Genomic DNA, 20,470 nt, shown 5'->3' with positions numbered 1-20,470 from the left:
ATGTTTCTTTCTTTAATAAGATGTTAGATTTTGACCACAGGAGTCGGGGTAAGGGCTCCACCTCCGAGAAAACAAACTCGCTTAGCCACTAATACAGAAGCGAGGCGAGTACATTGGCAAAATAGTATCCCTTTTACTTTTTCTCCCGCTGCTAATACACAAGTGAGGCGAGCACGTCAGAAAACGAATCCTCCTAGGAGAGAGATGCCCAGAATAGTTCCTTTCAATTACCTGACATCTCTACATTTCATTTTTTTTCTGACAATTTCAGTAGTGTCTGGAACCCCATGCTTTTTACAGCATGGGCTTACTCAGCTAGTACGGGCATATTTTGCGTGGTATAGAAAATTGCACTGGAGAGTTAAAGAAGATGTGTCACTACCCACATTGAATGAACACAGTCTCCTAAGAAAAAGAGCCTGCTCTGCCCTTTCTTATATAGTTCTTCTGAGTTCTTAGACCAAGCGACCTGTCATTTTGATAAACCTTCTCAAATTAATGACATTTTTTTATACCTTACTTGCAGCACAGGTTCACCTACATACAGCACATGTCTCTTAGCTCATTATGGGATACCCACAGTAGTATACATTATTGGAATAAACTCATGGGACTCTTTTAAAACTGTTATCTTAAGATTTTAATTTTTTGTTGTTTTCATTCACTTTAATAAATGTATTCTCAAATCAATGTCACATCACAGACATTATATGAAAATGTAAATACTTCCAACAGCTGAAGGAAAAAGCTAGGAAGATAATTTAATTTAGTTAATTTCCTGACTGATTTTAATGCATTTGAAATATACATTTTCCACTTTTTTGTGCAAAGCCCACATAATGACTGATTGAAGGATTCAAACTAGGTCTACTGGACCTGAAAGGTGGATACAACATAACATAATACATGTTTATCAAACCCACTTTGGTTTGTCTTATTATTATTTTTATAAATCAATAATGGATGAAAAATGAATAATGACTAAATTCAATAAATCAATTTATTCATTCCTACACAAACAACATACACTTGTCTTTAGTGTTGAATTTAGCTCTAGTATTCTGGAACTTTGGAGCAGCAGTAATTTCCTTGGCACCACCAGATAAATGAGGAAGGAGAAATCAATGCATTTTCTTCTGTTTTTTGTTTTTTCCTGAAACTGCACATTTTAGTACCTTCTTGAATTTTGTAGGTTTTTCTTTAGTTCTTCAATCATGAAGACCAATTCAAGACATTAATACACAGTTGAGAAGGTAGTAACATGAATACAAAGACAAATGCTCTCGTATATAAGACCAACTAGCTGAAATATCCAGCATTGCCCAGGAGGAAAATAAAGTGTTTTTTTTTAATTGTTTGAGAAAAATATTATTAAAAAAACACAAGTTTAAAAATAAATTAACAAACAATGAAGACTCAGTAATGTGCTTGTCTTGCAGTCTTGTATATATGTTATCATCCAGTTGACGCTTGGAACCGGCCAACTCTATTAAATTTCAAAAGCAACAGGGCGCGGTGGTGCTCATACAAAGAATGCCGGCAGTCCCCTCCAGTTCGCCCTCTGGTGGTCGTTCCGAGTGTCAACTGGATGATAACATGCATACAAGACCACCAGATCACCCCCCACCCTACCCAGAAGGGGGTGGGGTTAGGGTTGATTTCACCCTACAGTATTTTTAGTCGACCGATGAGAAACATGTACCAAGTTTCATGAAAATCACTCCGGCCGTTCACAAGAGATGCTGGAACATGCATACATACACACATACATTGACTTTTATATATATAGATTTCAGGCCAACATACACTATGCATTTGAACCGCATGCTCTGTTTCACTGAAATTCAGCTGCTATCTGAGCATACCGATATCATCTGATGGCACGTAGTAGCAATTTTCAGACATTATTTAATTTTCTGTGGATCATTCTCTTTAGTCACACCTGTCTTTGACAATGCAGTTAAATGCACTCAGACGGCATTTCAACAATATATAAACACATCTCAAAGTCTCTTCCTTTCAAAGATCCTAGGGTACGGTGGTTAAGGGATCTTTCACACTCTAGCTCCATATGCACAAAGCATTCAATCATTCAACTTAAAATCTTTCATCGATCACATTTATCTTGTTTAAAATTGTTCAAAATGTATCCAGAGCAAGGTCCAATGTGTTTTGGGAGTGCACAAAATTAACAGAATTTTGCACATAAATCTTTGAATGCCTTTCAGATAGCCTTGGTGTCACAGTCACTCCTAACCTGTTAACAGTTGCGTTTTGTATCCTCCCAGATAGGCTTAAAGTGGAGAAGGACAAATTGATTGACTGTAATTGCCTTTACCGCACTACTAACAGTTAGACTTATCCCAGCCCACCTTTTATATGTCAGTGGGTAAATGAAATTCTGTACTATTTGAAATTGGAAAAAATCAAATTCTCACATAGAGGATCTGTTCAAAATGTTTTTTTAATAATTTATTCATTTAATTATTATTATTTTTTTAATCTTTTATTGAATTTATTAAAAGCATATAACATTACATACAATCAAGTCAAGCTTAACAACACTAAATTCAAATCAACCCCACCCATGAGAAAGAGAGGAAGGCCAACAGCCAGAGTAAAACTTTTCTGAGAGTAGTAAAGAGAGAAAGGAGTCTTTACACCCCAATATAAATGCTTATTCTAAAATGTTATTGATTAGGTCCTGCCAAGTTTTTAAAAAGTTTTGAACAGATCCTCTAAGTGAGAATTTAATTTTTCCAACTTCAAATAATTTATAACATCAGTTACCCACTGACTTAACAGTGGTGGGTTGGGATTCTTCCAGTTGAGCAAGACAAGTCTACGTGCCAATAGTGAAGTAAAGCCCATCACAGTTTGTTTGTCCTTTTCCACTTTAAGCCGATCTGGGAGTCCACCAAACAAAGCTATTAATGGATTAGGAGTGATTGTGATGATAAGACCATCTGATAGGCATTTCAGTATTGCAATGAGTTATGGCAATGAAGCCTGTTGTTGTGTTTGCACTTACAATTGTGCGGATGAAAAGGACAGATCAGAAATAGCTTGCTCTTTTCTCACCTTTAATTAATTAATTAATGCAATTTTAAAATAAGCATTTATATTGGGGGGGAAAAAACATTTACTTGTCTTTTTCTTTTTTCCCATGTTATTGGATCTCCTCTCTGTCTCTCGGGTGGGGATCGAATTCTTTTTTGTAGATTTTACCTTTTTTTGTCCCTGCTTTCTTTTTTTTTAAGTTTATGATTTTTTTTTCTTTTTTCCAGTTTGACTATGAAGTCATTTGTTGTTCAGGTTTAACTTGATTGTATGCAATTGTATTTTCTTCAAATAAAATAAAGAAAAGAATGTATGAGGGATGTTCAAAAAGTTTCTGCATTTTTATATTTTCGTTGGAAGCAGTGAAGGGAGGAGGTATAGTAATTGGTTGTGTCTGAGAGTGTCATGTGACTGGGAAAATTGCATCACAAACAAAGGTGACTATGTAGAAAAGTGATAGATAGATAGATAGATAGATAGATAGATAGATAGATAGATAGATAGATAGATAGATAGATAGATAGATAGATAGATAGATAGATAGATAGATAGATACTTTATTAATCCCAAGGGGAAATTCACATACTCCAGCAGCAGCATACTGATAAAGAAAATATTAAATTAAAGAGTGATAACAATGCAGGTATACAGACAGACAATAAGTTTGAATAACGTTAACGTTTACCCCCCCGGGTGGAACTGAAGAGTCGCATAGTGTGGGGGAGAAACAATCTCCTCAGTCTGTCAGTGGAGCAGGACAGTGACAGCAGTCTGTCGCTGAAGCTGCTCCTCTGTCTGGAGATGACACTGTTTAGTGGATGCAGTGGATTCTCCATGATTGACAGGAGCCTGCTCAGTGCCCGTAGCTCTGCCACGGATGTCAAACTGTCCAGCTCCGTGCCTACAATAGAGCCTGCCTTCCTCACCAGTTTGTCCAGGCGTGAGGCGTCCCTCTTCTTTATGCTGCCTCCCCAGCACACCACCGCGTAGAAGATGGTGCTCGCCACAACCGCCTGATAGAACATCTGCAGCATCTTATTGCAGATGTTGAAGGATGCCAGCCTTCTAAGGAAGTATACATAAGGGTAGTCTGTCAGTTCTGCGATCCAAATTCAAAGAGTTAGGTGCTAAGCTGAGGAGCAGAACTGACTAGGTAGTCTTCTCCGAAGTTCTGCCTGTGCCACACGCCAGTCCAGGTAAGATTGAGGAGATTAGAAGGCTTAACATGTGGCTCAAATCTTGGTGCAGGGTAGAAGGGTATAGGTTTATGCGGCATTGGGACTCCTTTTGGAACAGATGGGACCTGTTCCGCCGTGATGGGTTACATCTGAACTGGAGGGGCACCGATGTATTGGGGAGGCGTATGTGTAGGCTAGTCGAGGATTATTTAAACTAGGAAATGGGGGGGCAGGGAGTTTAGGACAGGCCAGGTTTAGATTTATACATGGAAGAACAAACAATGGTGTAGAAGCAAGAATGCATAGTAATGTAAATTCTAAGCAAACATTTAAATGTAGAAGGAGTAATACGTTAAAAATAGCTTGCCTTAATGCTAGAAGTATCAAAAATAAGGTAAGTGAGTTGGAGTTATATGTAGCAGAGCATAATTATGATATTATAGCAATAACGGAAACCTGGCTAAATAACAAAGATGGGGATGAGTGTAACATAGAGGGATACACATTTTTTAGGAAGGATAGACAGAACAGAAAAGGAGGTGGGGTTGCTGTTTATGCCAAGCAGGATTTAAATGTAAGTCTTCTTAAGTTGGATGATGAGCCCCATCGTAGTGAGGACATGTGGCTTCGCCTGGAAAATATTAGGGAAAGAGGTCTTATTTTAGGAGTGTGTTATAGACCACCCAATCCAGACAGTAATTTCAACACACATCTTTTTAGTAATATCAAAAAGGCAAGTTTACAGGGAGATATTATAGTCATGGGGGACTTTAATTATCCAAATATTAACTGGGATAACCTTACAGATGGCGGAGTACAAGAGCAGGAGTTTTTAGAAGTAATCAATGACTGTTTTTTAACACAGCATGTTAAAGCACCAACACAGGGTGAAGCCTGTCTGGATTTAGTATTTTGTAATAATCAGGATAGAATTGAGGGTGTAGAGGTGATTGAACCACTAGGGTCAAGTGACCATAATGTAATACAATTCTCAGTATTTTGTAAGAGTGCAGATGCAAAGACTAAAATTGTTAAGTTGAACTTTGGTAGGGCTAATTTTAAGCAGATGCGACAAAGTCTAAGTAGGATACACTGGGATAAGCTTTTAAGTGTGGAGACAGTCGAGGAGCAGTGGAACAGGTTTAAAAATGTTTTACATGTAATGCAGGACAGATACATACCTAAATTTGGAATTAATAGGAAACTAAAAAAAAACTCCACGGTGGATTAATAAAGATTTAAAAAAGAAGTTGCAAAGGAAAAAACTGCTTTATAAGGCATATAAGACTAATGACTGCAAAGTGAATTGTGGAGCGTATGAGAACATGAGGGCAACCATTAAGAGGGATATCAGGGAGGCTAAAAGACAGTTGGAGAGGAATATAGCAGATAAGGTGAAAGAAGACCCTAAGAGATTCTTTCAGTATTTTAGTAGTAAAAGAACAGTCAAGGAGGAGGTCAAGTGCATCAGGAATAGTAAAGGGGAATTAAAAGATACAGACAGTGAAATAGCGAATGCCTTAAACTTACATTTTTCTGAGGTGTTTACAAGTGAGCAAGTGGATAACCTCCCAGAGGTAAACGCAACTACTAAGGAGGTACTGAGGGATTTGGAAATTGTAGAGGGAGAAGTACTGCTCAGATTAAATAAGCTGAAATCGAACAAATTACCAGGACCAGATAATATTTATCCTTGTGTTCTTAAGGAGGCTAGTGAGTACATATATAAACCCTTGACGCATATTTTTAGGAAGTCACTGCGCACTGAAGTGATTCCGAAGGACTGGAAAATGGCAAATATCATCTCATTATATAAAAAGGGTGACAGGGCAGATCCAAGCAACTATAGGCCAGTAAGCTTAACATGCATCACAGGAAAATTAATGGAAGGAATTATTAAGGATAAGATCGAGCAACACCTGGCAAGGACAGGAGTTATTCTAAGCAGTCAGCATGGGTTCAGAAGAGGGAGGTCGTGTTTTACTAACATGCTGGAATTCTATGAGGAGGCAACAAAAGGATATGATCAAAGAGGAGCTTATGATATTATTTATCTGGACTTTCAGAAAGCATTTGATAAGGTGCCTCATGAGAGGTTGGGCATCAAATTAAAAGAGGTGGGAGTTCAGGGTGATGTTTGTAGATGGGTGCAGAATTGGCTCAGACAAAGGAAGCAGAGGGTGATGGTGCGAGGAACCTCATCAGAACTGGCCGATGTTAAGAGTGGTGTTCCACAGGGGTCAGTGCTAGGGCCGCTGCTATTTTTAATATATATAAATGATTTAGATAGGAATATAAGTAACAAGCTGGTTAAGTTTGCAGATGATACCAAGATAGGTGGATTAGCAGATAATTTGGAATCCGTTATATCATTACAGAAGGACTTGGATAGCATACAGGCTTGGGCAGATTTGTGGCAGATGAAATTTAATGTCAGTAAATGTAAAGTATTACACATTGGAAGTAAAAATGTTAGGTTTGAATACACAATGGGCGGTCGGAAAATCGAGACTACACCTTATGAGAAGGATTTAGGAGTCATTGTGGACTCTAAGCTATCGACTTCCCGACAGTGTTCAGAAGCCATTAAGAACGCTAACAGAATGTTAGGATATATAGCACGATGTGTGGAGTACAAGTCCAAGGAGGTTATGCTCAACCTTTATAATGCAATGGTGAGGCCTCATCTTGAGTACTGTGTGCAGTTTTGGTCTCCAGGCTACAAAAAGGACATAGCAGCACTAGAAAAGGTCCAGAGAAGAGCGACTAGGCTGATTCCAGGGCTACAGGGGTTGAATTATGAGGAAAGATTAAAAGAGCTGAGCCTTTACAGTTTAAGCAAAAGAAGATTAAGAGGTGACATGATTGAAGTGTTTAAAATTATGAAGGGAATTAGTGCAGTGGATCGAGACTGTTATTTTAAAATGAGTTCATCAAGAACACGGGGACACAGTTGTAAACTTGTTAAGGTTAAATTTCGCACAAACATTAGGAAGTTTTTCTTTACACAAAGAACGATGGAAACTTGGAATAAGCTACCAAGTAGTGTGGTAGACAGTAAGACCTTAGGGTCTTTCAAAACTCGACTTGATGTTTTCTTGGAAGAAATAAGTGGATAGTACTGGCGAGCTTTGTTGGGCTGAATGGCCTGTTCTTGTCTAGAGTGTTCTAATGTTCTATAGTCAGCTCTGTCCTTTCTTACACAGAGCATCAATATTGGCAGTCCAGTCCAATTTATCATCCAGCTGCACTCCCAGGTATTTATAGGTCTGCACCCTCTGCACACAGTCACCTCTGATGATCACGGGGTCCATGAGGGGCCTGGGCCTCCTAAAATCCACCATGTAATGTAAAAAAAATGATGTGATTTGTTTTTGAAATTCTTAATAAATAGATTTTAAAAAAGTGTGGAAACTTTTTGAATGCCCCTCATATATCATGAAGGTGAATGCCATTTCTGTTATGGAGCTCATTATTATTTTTTCACATCTCATTATTTTTTATGTTAATTCATGTACATATTTTTCAACACTTTTAACACCCACTTTTAATGTGAAATTAATGCAGCAATTTTATGGTCTTTTTATTTTAGCACTGAATTTTAGTTATTTCTTGCACAGTTCTTTATTTTCAGCAAAACACTTTACATTCAAATAATTATATTTTATAGAATAATCATTTCAGGGGCAAATGTGTGCCCTTACATCAACAGTCTTGCTGGTTTACAATTTCTTGCCATGCACTTCGGGTTTTGCTGAAACTCAACAGCTTCCTTCAATGACTCTATTATATGTATACTGACTATTTTTCATCAGTTACTGCAGATATTTTTATGTCATATAAATCAAATAAATAATATTTCAAACAGTTTTGAATTTAAATATTTAGTGTGACATTTATTGCTTTTAATGTATAATAAAAACGAGGTCTTATACTGTTTCTTTCCACTTTCAGCAGTATGTTAATTAATAGTATGTTAAGTTTGCAAAAACAGTATAAAACACCACTTATACTCAATTCAATTAAAATCATTTTCATAAAGTACACTTCCAGATGTAAGCCCGCTGTGCATGTAATTATATCTATTATCATCATTAACAATTTGATTAAAAAGAATATTAGAAAGTAAAAGAAACTGACAGAAAGTTAAATAGTTTCTCTGTAAAACATGAAAACAGCATGGGCTTTAATTTAAATCTGTTATACTTTAGAGACAGATTACTAAACCTAAGCTGTGTTGAGATCTACAAGGCCCTATTTTTAAAAGGTCACTTTTTCCATAATTTACATTTTTTATACTAACAAAAAAACATTTGAATGGTAATTGAATTACAAAAGGTGTTTTAGGTGTTTTCTTTAAATATTCTTACATTTTTATTATAAAGTAGTAAATACAGTTGTAATGTGTCACATTATAAAATAAGGTTTAAGAATTACAGTCTCATGAAAACTTTATATAGAAAATATTCAACTTTCTGCAAATATTAAGCTATAAATTGCAGTACACTATGAAATACAAGATGTGGTTTTATTACCTGTTCTGAATATGTTTCACATTCTTTTTGTGATGAAAATATTTAAATTTCTTTCTCACTAGACATTTATATGGTTTCTATAGAAACATAACAGGAACACAATAACATTTTAAATAAAAGGCATCTGCTGTATTTCTGAAGAATAATTTGAAGGTTAAATATGCCTACAAAAGGACATAGTACAAAGGTTACAAATGGCATATAGAATCCTGGAAAACTGGAAAAATCCCTATGCATGATTATTAAAAAAATGTTTCTAGAATGAATAATATTTGTGAAGCAACTGCGGTATTATTACAATTATAATACTTTTGTGATAAGACTAATAAGAAAAGCCAATGACAGTTACACAAAAACATTAAAAGATCAGTAATTATATAATTACAAACAAATACAAAAGCGAAGAAAAAAAAGGAGTTTTAAATAATGTTATTCTTTTGTAAATATTGTAATGAGCATGAAATAGTAGAGCTGTGGCAGCCCCCTACTGGGTGGCTGGCCCTTTCCTAGGCCTGTACATTCATACATCCTTCCTTCCTTCCTTCCTTCCTTCCATCCATCCATAAATTCGACTCATTTGTCAGTATTCACTCAAAACCAGAATGATACCTGTCAAGGGCATTTAGATGAACATGAATGAATGAGAAGAGGAGGTTTAGAGAGGTTCAGAGAACCGTGGTATTCTTTTGAGGTATGGTTAAAAAACAACAGTTATAGTATCTGCCATATTGATGGTCAATGACCATCATCTTAGTTGCTTCATCTTGTGGTGGTGTAGTTTCAAGAGGTTCTGTCAAACCTGTATTTTATTCAGACCACACTGGTCAAGATCAAATAATGTGAAGTTCGATGGTAAAAATTAATGAGCATTATAATTACATTTGAATGACGAAGGAATTAGTTTCTTCCCTTTTTTAGAGGACATTTGCAGTTGTGTATCACAGCATCTGACTCACGATAGTTACAAATTTTGTAGGAATCCAAGTTTAAATAGAATTTTCCAGAGACCTTCACAACTGATGGAGAAAAAAGGCCTTTGACAGCAACTGGGAGTGAACAATTTTGGAGCATGTGGCGAAGGATTTTTACTGTCAGAATAGAGTAGAGCAATGCCAAACTAGTTTCCAAGTTATAATGTACAGAATTAGAAAAAGCCAAGAAACAGATTGTTTTGGTAAAGTCAAACTTATAGTCAAAGTTTCAGCAGGAAGTAGGTAAAAAGGGGGTCAAAAATGACTAGTGAATGAAGCTGTAGGAAAATAACTAATTCATTAACAAGGAAACAGAGACTGAGCCAAAATCTACCCAATGACAGAAATCACTAACCATAAAGAAATACAAGAACATTCAAAGGAGTTGATTTAAAATTTTATGCAAAGCTACGATACAGTGATTGCCATGCTGTTATCTTTTATAGATGTTATGTGATGACATTGTGCAGTTTCAACTCACCAGGTGAAAAGTAAACAATATGCCTATGGTCGTTCACATGTTTACAAAATATCATCACAATAAGTGAAAAAAGATTTTCAAAGTTAAAACAAAATGACATCCCTGTCATCATGATAAAAATAAACACATCATGAAATGACCAAATATTAAATTCATATTATGTGTGCCAAATGTACAGGCACAACAAATGATTCGATTCACAAAACACAAAATGATTTATGGGCTTTCTTTTTTTGTTATTATTGATTTTGTTTGAAGAAAATAACATTCCATACAATCGAGTCTAACTTAATGAACCAGAGTTCAACCCCTATCCGCGAGAATGAGAGGAGAGCCAACAACAAGAGCAAATCTTTAAAAACAACAAAGAAGAGGGGAAATATCCTTTTCCCTGATATAAATGCTTATACTAAAATTATGTTAATTAGATCTTGCTGTATTTAAAAAAAAGTTTTGAACAGATCTTCTAAGTGAGAATTTTATTTTTTCCAATTTCAAACAGTATAGAACATCAGTTACCCACTGGTTTATAACAGGTGGGCTGGGATTCTTCCAGTTAACCAAGAAAAGTCTATGTGCTAATAGTATGGTATAAGCCATTACAATTAATGTGTCCTTCTCCACTTTAAGTCCATCTGGGAGTACACCACACACTGATGTTAATGGGTTAGCAGTGATTGTGACACCAAGGCTGTGTGATAGGCATTCAAAAATTTTTGTCCAGAATTATGCTAATTTGGTGCATGCCCAAAACATGTGCTAATCCTTTAAATGCATTTATTTTGACTTTGAATACAGCACTTACCCTTTAACGTCATGAGTGATCTCTTGTTTTACCATGTTTTGACCTTGGCTACACATGTGGCCATTTGTAAGCACTAAAACAATCTTGATCAAATTAAAGTGTTCAGCAGGCCTAATATGGAAAAATCCCAATGATCATAGTAAGGTAAGTTTGCTGAACAGTTTCCTGAAAACAAAGCCAGCTCCATGGATTTTACTGTTTTTTGTCCAATAGCGTATTGTTAAAAATTAACTTTCTCTGGGCTTGTCCCTTCTAATTCAGCAAAGACAATGTAGTATCTCACTAGTCCTTTTGAGTGAGCCTCAATACAAGAATGGGTCCTTAACTAACATGTGGATGTTGTGATTCAGTGCACTGAAAATTTAAAAAATGGTGTGAGGCCTCTAAAAAGACCTATAAACTAGGATAGGACCTTCCCTGCCCTGCCCAGGAATAGGCCTCACCCCAGGTAGCCTGACCCCAAACCCTAATGGAAAGTGTCAGCCTGCCCGAATTCAAAAAGGATATTTTGCTTCAGAAGTTCAGAATTAAGTTAACATGTTCAAAATGTACAAAAATACCCTTCAGCGGAGAGGGACTGTTAAAAAGCAGACGAAAAAATGGGGAAAACATGCAAAAGTTCTTCAATCCACAGGGACCAAAGCTCAAGGCAAAATTCAATATTCAAAAGTCACAAACAAAAGCAAGATTTCAAGACAATAAATAGTGCCAGTTGATGCACTCTTTCTAAACCACTGAAGGACCCAATCCTAAGCCTCACAATATATAGACCAGTGGCAGACCGTGCATTTCACACCTAGGCCTTCAGTAGTGCTCCGTCTGAATCAACCCGCTCCTCAAAAACTAATTTATGGTTATAAAAACCATCTTAATATGCAGAAATACAGTATAAAGAGCTGTTGCATCGCAGATAGATAACTCCTGTAGCCACAATAAATGCCTTTATTAAATAGACAAACCGGGGTGAACAAGTTCCTTTCTGCTTGCAGCTACAGCCCACGACACACATAAAAAACATCAATAATAACTCATAAACTTGCAATATTATTTAGGAAAATCGCAACATTTTACTCACCAAAAATTCAGATTATTTGTAAACAAAATCCATCCTCCTCTCTTTCCTCAAAAACAGTTCAATTACTCTGTCGTACAGATTATCCGTGCGCTTCAGTTCCATCACGAAGTCCCTTTCTATCGCCATCGAAGCTAATGCTGAAAGTCAAACCTGCCCTGTCGTATTTCTGGCATAAGTTTTAATTCGCTTTAGGGCTGAAAATATCCGCTCGACAGAAGCAGTGGACACGGGAATGGTCACCGCCAAACATACCAATGTGTACAGCTGCCCCATGATGCTCTCATTCAGATTTTTCTAGTACACCATCCGCACCATCCTATCCAATCAACGGGTCTGAATACGGTGACGTTGCCGTACGCCTGCTAGAGGGCCCTAGTGAAACCAACTCAAAATCTGATTGGTTGAAGCAACAGTTTAATCGACATTTATTTTGTGTTAGAGGGCCTGCAGAACGGATTGTGAAGACCTCCGGGCAGACTTCTTTGACTTTGACCCTGCCTGGTAACAAATGATGGCTGAAATGTGATTGGTTTAATGCTTTAATACGAAAATACATGTCTGGAAGCAGTACAACCATCGGAAAAGCTATGAAAGGAAGCGGACAGACTATTTGGAATTATTTAATAAGTATTCATGGACAAAATATAATTAACATCAGTTTATGATTCAGATATTTTTTTAGGCCAGCAGAGAAGGCCTTGCAGGCCCTGACGGCCTGCCACTGATATAGACTGAGGGTTTTCCTTCAGCTGTGGCATCAGAGTAGCCTTGCCTCTTAAAATCCCACCCACAAAACACAAGGAAAATACTAGAACACCTCATGCATAGATAGTAAATAATAAAGAAACAAAATATTAACATTTTCATAATTATAAAACACATATGAAAAATAATACTTTCGAACATGCAAACTGACATAAAAAAGAAAACATAAGCCAAGGAGCACACCTTAGTTGAAACATGATGGAATGGCTTGTGCTTTTCCAGCAAAGAAACACCATGGTACTCTGCCCTTCCTATCACTGTTTCTTTTCCAACCACCCAGCATCACTGTCTTCTGTCAGCTGAGCTCTTGCCACCACCTGCTCTTCTGACTTAAAGCTTGCTGAAACCATTACTGGTTGGAGCTTCCTTTGAGGACCACTTCCAGGTTAAATCCCTGAATCATTTCTAAGATCAGAAATGCTCTCGTAGTCTGTTTTATATAGGCCATCTAATTCCTTTGATGCCCAACTTGTGTAGGAATGAGGGCACAATACATATGAAAGGTGTTTCCTTGTTGCCAACAGTCAATTTGGGAGACTATTAGCCTATTATCTACTGTCCCCCTTTTATCATTCTATGTTAATATTATCCTTGCAAAAATTACTTTGTGTAAGCCTTCCTTTAGTCATTAATCTATCATCCCTGCAAGAACATGTTAAACTTTCCTGTCCAGGTTTGTAATTGCAGGTGTGCCATCACTTAGCTTTATACCATCCTATATCCCAGTATTTGCAACAAAAGTGAATTTAATAGAAATTAAAGAGTTTTATCTTGCAAAAAATTCTCAGCTGTTCATAACTGGATTCAAGGCAACATTTTTATGTAGATTATAACAGAATCTTCCAAATCCTGTACTTTTACCACACTGTCAGGATTGACTGCTATTGTAGTTTGATACTTACCCCCTTTCTTTTATATCTGTAACCCCACACAATTAGATGGAGTACCAGAATAGGCAGAACAGCAAAAGTTATACATATATTCATGCATTATACATAACATGCCACAAATAGCAGAGTACAAAGTATGTCACAAAATATAAATACGAGGTTTATGTTAGGAATCCAATATGCTTAGAATACCAGGTGCTTTCTGTCTTAATATTGATCTAAAATTAGTCTTTGGTCTGGCGTTGTCTTTTTTCCAGCATGTCCTCTGGATGGAAAGTGGAGAAATAGAATCTGCAACATACAAACCTTCATTTTGTTGTGGCTTTGTAACCCCTGACACACTTCCTGGACCAGTGTAGGGGTTCAGCATTCACGAATGACACAGATCAGGCACGACCCAGTCCCCTGTTCCACTGCTTTTTTCTGCATAAAGCATCCTTTCTAATTTCAGACAAACAAAAAAGAAAGGATATACCGGTAATTAGGTCATAAACTGCCTTTTCATGCTTGCTTCTCTTAAGAGTCATAATTTTACTTGTCCCTTCCAGGTTCATGGCTTTCTTCCTGGAATGATGGTGTCATATCCCAGTCTTTGATATTTGGATCTGATACAAACTAAAACAGTGCCTCTGACATGTCTACACTGTTTCATACCCACTCTCATCAACTCTTCCTCCCCCTGTCACAGATAAAAAATGTTCTTATCAGTGATCACATTGCTAAAAATTTAGGTAGTTACACTGACTTATTTTCAAAAAATATATTCCCTTTTTAAGTCACCAATTAATTCATTAAATGACATTCATTTATCATTTATCACTATGCTAGCAAAGTGAAACAGCAGCAAAACAATATAACAAATCAGTGTTTCAAAAAACAATTTCATTTGAATAGGCTTTAACTCAGGTAATTTCTCTTCTCCATATTTTTATTTCTGAGCTTTTTTAATTAGTAAAACACCTATAAAGTCTTAATTGTTTCTTGTTAAAAACACATTTTTAATGTGTGATTGATGTACACAATATTAAATACTAACAAACTATATGAGTCCTGTGGTGGGTTGGCACCCTGCCCGGGACTGGTTCCTGCCTTGTGCCCTGTGTTGGCTGGGATTGGCTCCAGCAGACCCCCGTCACCCTGTGTTCGGATTCAGCGGGTTGGAAAATGGATGGATGGATGGAAAACTATATGATCTTTGTTCTTTTCTATAGCACTTGTCTCAGCCATTTCTGAAATGCTGACACAAAATTAAGTTGAACAACAGGAACAGGCAGTTTGTTTTAGGACCTGACAATGTACTCGGTGCAAAATGTGTTTCCTGTTTTTTTTTTTTTTGTTTTGTTTTGTTTTTGCCTTTTTTTCTTGAATTTGTTATCTTTTATTCATCATTTATGTCCCCCATGTCTGCTGAATTCACTTTTTCTGAAAGAGTATTTCAGAAGTTAATTAGGTTTCTGTAAAGCCCATTTTCCTTAACAATTAATAAAGTGATTTTCTGAAAATGTACCTTGTGTAAGAATTTTAACACAGCTCTGTCTTTTTTCTAATAAGAACTGGTGGCAGTACTCGAGACGTGTTCTTGCTAGTGAATAGCTGAATGCAGGTGTAACACCAATCAAAGCCCCTAAGTATTTTCTACTGTTTCTATGGTTATATTTGTAGCATTGTATTAACCTTTTTGAACTGTCAACATAAAAATAATTAAATTTCACACTCAGAAATGCAAACAGGTAATTAACAGCAAAGAGCAGTTTATATAAACACCTGCTGTAAAAATGTACAATTGTGGCAATTGATCTAAGTACTCTATATTTTGACTGCTTTTTACCTCAATTTTCTATTTTGTATATACTTTGCATTTGCCCTATACTTATTATATTATCCTTTTGTAAATGTCTTTAATAATTTAGTATGTGCAATCTGTTCTTCACATAATATCTTTATAAAGCCGCCAACAAAGATGGTCTAGGAAGAGAAAATTCACATATGCCTTTCACAAAACCATGTTAACAGATTGTGTTTTTTCTCTGATCCAAAGAAAAGTGATGCTGCCAAATGATATGACTTTTATAACTTTTTTATCATAAATATTCTACCACACAAAACAGATCTTGAGTTAATATCTATTAATATATTATTTATGAATGTTTTCTTCACAGTCCCCTGGGAGTATATCTGCCTATTTGTTCAGAATGCTCTGAATAATAATCAGAGTCCCCATGGAACTGGAGCTTTTCCAGTCTTATGTCAGACCCTCGTCCATTAGAGGCTGACTCTTGAAATATATACTGTACATCTGTGATTGGCATAACGATGAACTTGGTTACTAGTGAATACATAAAAAGAAGTAGGAGCAAAAAATCAAATCAGTGCAAAGTAAAATTGTGTACTGATTTTTGGAGGCAGTTGTACAAATTGTTTGAACAAATTACTTTTTTTTGATGAGTTTCTTAGAAAAAGGCATTGGACCATGTTGTCCAGGAATCATAGGAGACTAGTGTCCCTACAAGCTGTTAGGCAGCAGCAGGCAGTCCTAAATCAAAAATATTACAATCTAATAAAAGCAAAGAGGAAATCATCATACTCAAACAGAGCAGACAAATTATTCACTTTCCCTAACTGGATACCCTCCCAGCCTGCACTGTGCTTTATATTCAGGTCATGAAAGTATTCACAAGGAAGAAGAAACATCTCACCCTGTACCCACTTTTAACAAGCTCTAAAGAATGTCAAATAGGCAAACAAAACTGTTCTTCTGTATGTACAGGTTCTGAATATCACACAGGAGTGCTAATAATCAGAAAATATTCCTCAATGTTGATGAAGACAGGGACTTCATGATTATTGTGAGCGACTGAAAGGACCAAGAGATGGTAATGTTAACCAGAATCATAGTCAGTGTCAGGCAAAATATCAAAACCAGGAGACCAAAAATGAATTGAGCAAACAAAGCACCTTGGTAAAATCAAATATCAATGTCAAAAAGAGAATCAGGAAACTTTTAAATGAAGCTAGTACTTGACCTACTTGAAAAGAAAACTACAGTAACTGACACTGTTTGGCTTCATTGTTTTGGCACTTATCGATCCATGGTTTTAACCCTTTTCTGTTTTTCACCTCTCTTCTGGTTTGCCCTTTAAAAACTTTTTTGGTTTTCCGACAGAACAACCAGGGCGGCTAGGGATGTCATCGACGGGAGGAATTGCGGTCACATGTCCTGTCAATCACGTGGCATAAATAATAAAATCAAATACACAATGTTAACATGTATTATAACTAAATTTCTTGATTAAGTCGGAATATTAGTAATAAAATACATCTTCTCTCACACCACTGCACTTGCAAACACAGAACGTACAACCATTTCCATCCTATGGAGGACACAAGCATATCCATTCCTACAGTGCTAATACTTTCTGTAGGGCTCATGATCTTTTAGCCCTGCTGATTTTTAAATAATGTATATCCCAATCTCTATGCACTTGTTGTACCTCCTGTTTGCTCCTTTGACCAACATAAGAAGCACCCCCCTCCCCACACCCCCACACACATTTCTTTGGCCTATCTTCCTCTCAACATTGAGCCTTTGGCAACAACATTCATCCCAGCTTTTAAATTACCCATGGTTCCATGACGCCATCCTAGTAAGCATCCCCTTGGGATTAAGAAAGTATCTATCTATCTATCTATCTATCTATCTATCTATCTATCTATCTATCTATCTATCTATCTATCTATCTATCTATCTATCTATCTATCTATCTATCTATCTATCTATATCTAATAATATCTTATATTATTTGAGAGAGTAGTGGGAGAAGATGCAGAATTGGAGTGTGAAGCATATAACATGTAAGAGTAAAGGAGGAAAGAACAATAAAGATTTTTTTTTTTACTATTTGTTTTTAGAGGTGTGCCTTGTGACACCAAACAGAAGCTAACGAGAGGTCACATTATTATTTTAGCCTTACATTATTACAATAAAAATGGCATCTGTTGGCCATTTTGTGTCTGACTGTTAATAGTCACTGCAGTGTTAAATTGTGTTAACAACAATATATTGCAGGTTATTACATAGTCTTTTAATTTTTTTATTTTTGGATGATATTGTTTTAGTAACTTCCAAAAATGTTACAGATTTGAGACTCTTTTAAATTATATAGTATATTTAACCAGATAATATAACAAGATACTCCTTAAGCTAACTATCAATTTTTCAAACCATATTATGCATATGAAGCAATATGATGTGCAATAAATAATTAATTTCATTTTCTTGGTCTGATTTTTTAGGTCAGTACACTGAGCCAAGAAGTAGCACAATTAACCACAGGAATGAGGAATATGATGTTTCTTCTTGAAGAACTATTATCAGTGCAAAAAGCACCTATATTCTGCCACGCTCATGGTCCATCATTGGAAGGTCTGCAAGCAAGGATTAACTGGACTCCACCACGTCCTTGTGTGCATTCTCAAGTGTTAAAAAGTGCACCTACCACAGAAATGTTTTCTCAAGGACACGCTGTGCCAGCAGGAATGGAAGCAGATCCATCAAATAGTATGAGTAGTCCAATGAGGGTTGGAAGAAGTGTTCACAGGCCAATGGATAATGACCTTTATTATTTATCATCATTGCCTGATTGCCTTCCTTGTCACTTTCCAGTAGGAACTCAAGGAGATCATTTACATTTTTCAAAATGCTATTCTCCAAAATCTGACTCCACATTGGCACCTTGCCAATCCTTCCCTACCACTCTTTCACCATCAGTATGCTCTTCCCCTGAAATATCATCACGGTTGCATCCTAATAGTCTGGACAACTATACAGGACCTAATCCAAGTACGAAAAGCTGCTCAAGTCTTGAAAATTTGTCTAATTCTTGGGATCCTGAAGTGGCAATGTCTGTACAACACCCAATAAGTTTGCCATTTGAAATTGTGACAACTTCAGTAGATTTCCAGGATGACAAAGCCATAAATGTATAATGAGAGAATGATAAATGACACTTGACGCATGCCCTGCAGATGCCCGACTTACTGCATGACTGCTTTATTCTAAAGCCTTTCTCTAATACGTAACAGTTGAAACAGCGGGAAACGTCACTTTCAGGCAATCGATCAAAACTGATAAAAAGTCAGAATGCTGGTTTTAAAAGCATGTTAAAAGAACCTTACTGTAGCTTTAAGTTTTATAGACATTTTCAGCACAGATTGTAGCAATATTGGTCTGGTGGACACCATTTCTATAGCTGCTTAAAGGCCATGTGGTTCAGAGCAGCAGGCTGTCTTAGACAAGGTAACACAAGTTCACTATTTTTGCTGAAGGTTATTATTATCTGCTCTTTTTAGATTGTTCCCCAAGAATATCTGTAGCTCTGTTTGCTGCAGGTTATCAGAGCTCCTGCTGACCTGTTTGTCAGTTCTACTGCAGCAAGGGGACAATTAGCACTGCATGCCACCTTCTAGACAATCAACCAGGTAGACCCAGTAGGCAAGTATTAGACATTGCATGTTGCTCTCATGTAAATCAAACTCTTCATTTATTTATTAAAGAAAATTGCTATTTTTGTAAACTTGGTATGGAAACTGTATTTAAATTATTGAAAATATTTATAAGGTATGACTCTTTTTAGAAAATGCTTGCCATTTTGAAGCATCTTAATATATATTATTACCTAAGACTGTTAGAAGTTGTCATTTAAATCTGAGAATTCTGCATGTGTAAGATCTATACTGATCAAATATTAAAATGAATCATAAGGCACTATTCTATGAAAAAGTTTAAAGTATAAAATGGAATGACTGCAATGAATGTACTTCTTACCATTTTACCTCTGGTAAGTTTTGAAAAGCAAAATCCTGTTAAACAGAAAAAGAAATTTTATTTTTTACCTTCCACACAATTACAGTACTATAGCCAATATTAAATGTATTGATCAATTTACAAATGAATTTGATTCCCCCAATAACGGAATAAAATGCTAACAGATGATGGCATAAATTGTCTTTATTTATATGTTACACTCTAACCAATGCACAAACCCTATTTTAAGCAACAAAAAGTTACTTTCAATATTAAATTTTCATTAAACCAATATATTTCCTGTAAAAGCTATGCTTTTTTATACAATAATAATGTGCTGTGGGGATTTAAGATGTTTTACATTTCTGAATGTAATATAATGATGTATATGCTGCAGCATCTGGTATGATGTATAATGTAATTGTTTAACATGGCAAAACTTTCATACATTTTCTGCAATGTAATTGTAGAATAATAAAATACATATATTCTTGTAATCAAGAGTATTACATAAACTAAGGCTCAAAATTATAACAATACATTTTGCATAATCAACAAATATATCAGTATTATCCAATATATTTGACATTTTAGGTCATTGGCTTTGCACAATACACTGCAGCTGGGGTATCTGGGACTAAAGCAACTGCTTCTAATTATCAATACTTTTTTTTCATACTGTATATGACAATCTGAGGGTGACATTATTTCCTGTAAAAAACTCAAACTGTTCATAGAATGTCCAGTTAGCTTCCTGATTTTATTATATTTTCTTTGGTTAGTTATGTTTTGTTTTAACTCAAATATAAGAAAAGAATTCACTCCTTTCAATAGAATAATTGGCCCTTAAATGAAACATTTCCAGTAAAGATACTTTTCTTAGGTGAAATGGAATGGAAATAAACAT

At 36.0% G+C, this 20,470-nt stretch overlaps 1 protein-coding gene across 1 annotated transcript in view; it reads left to right on the top strand.

Annotated features, from left to right (window-relative positions):
• kcnh8 (potassium voltage-gated channel, subfamily H (eag-related), member 8) overlaps positions 1-20,044 on the top strand; it is a 278,164-nt gene extending 258,120 nt beyond the window's left edge. The window contains exon 16 of the mRNA XM_051936034.1: positions 18,054-20,044. Coding sequence (XP_051791994.1) covers positions 18,054-18,746 — 693 coding nt within the window. The 3' untranslated portion in view covers positions 18,747-20,044. The remainder of the gene's footprint in view (positions 1-18,053) is intronic.
• The last annotated feature ends 426 nt before the right edge of the window (positions 20,045-20,470 follow it).

Source organism: Erpetoichthys calabaricus, chromosome 13 (genome assembly GCF_900747795.2).
Source record: "Erpetoichthys calabaricus chromosome 13, fErpCal1.3, whole genome shotgun sequence".
Lineage (NCBI taxonomy): Eukaryota > Metazoa > Chordata > Cladistia > Polypteriformes > Polypteridae > Erpetoichthys > Erpetoichthys calabaricus.
The sequence above is the reverse complement of the archived record's forward strand: the minus strand, read 5'-3'. Positions and strand labels throughout refer to the sequence as shown.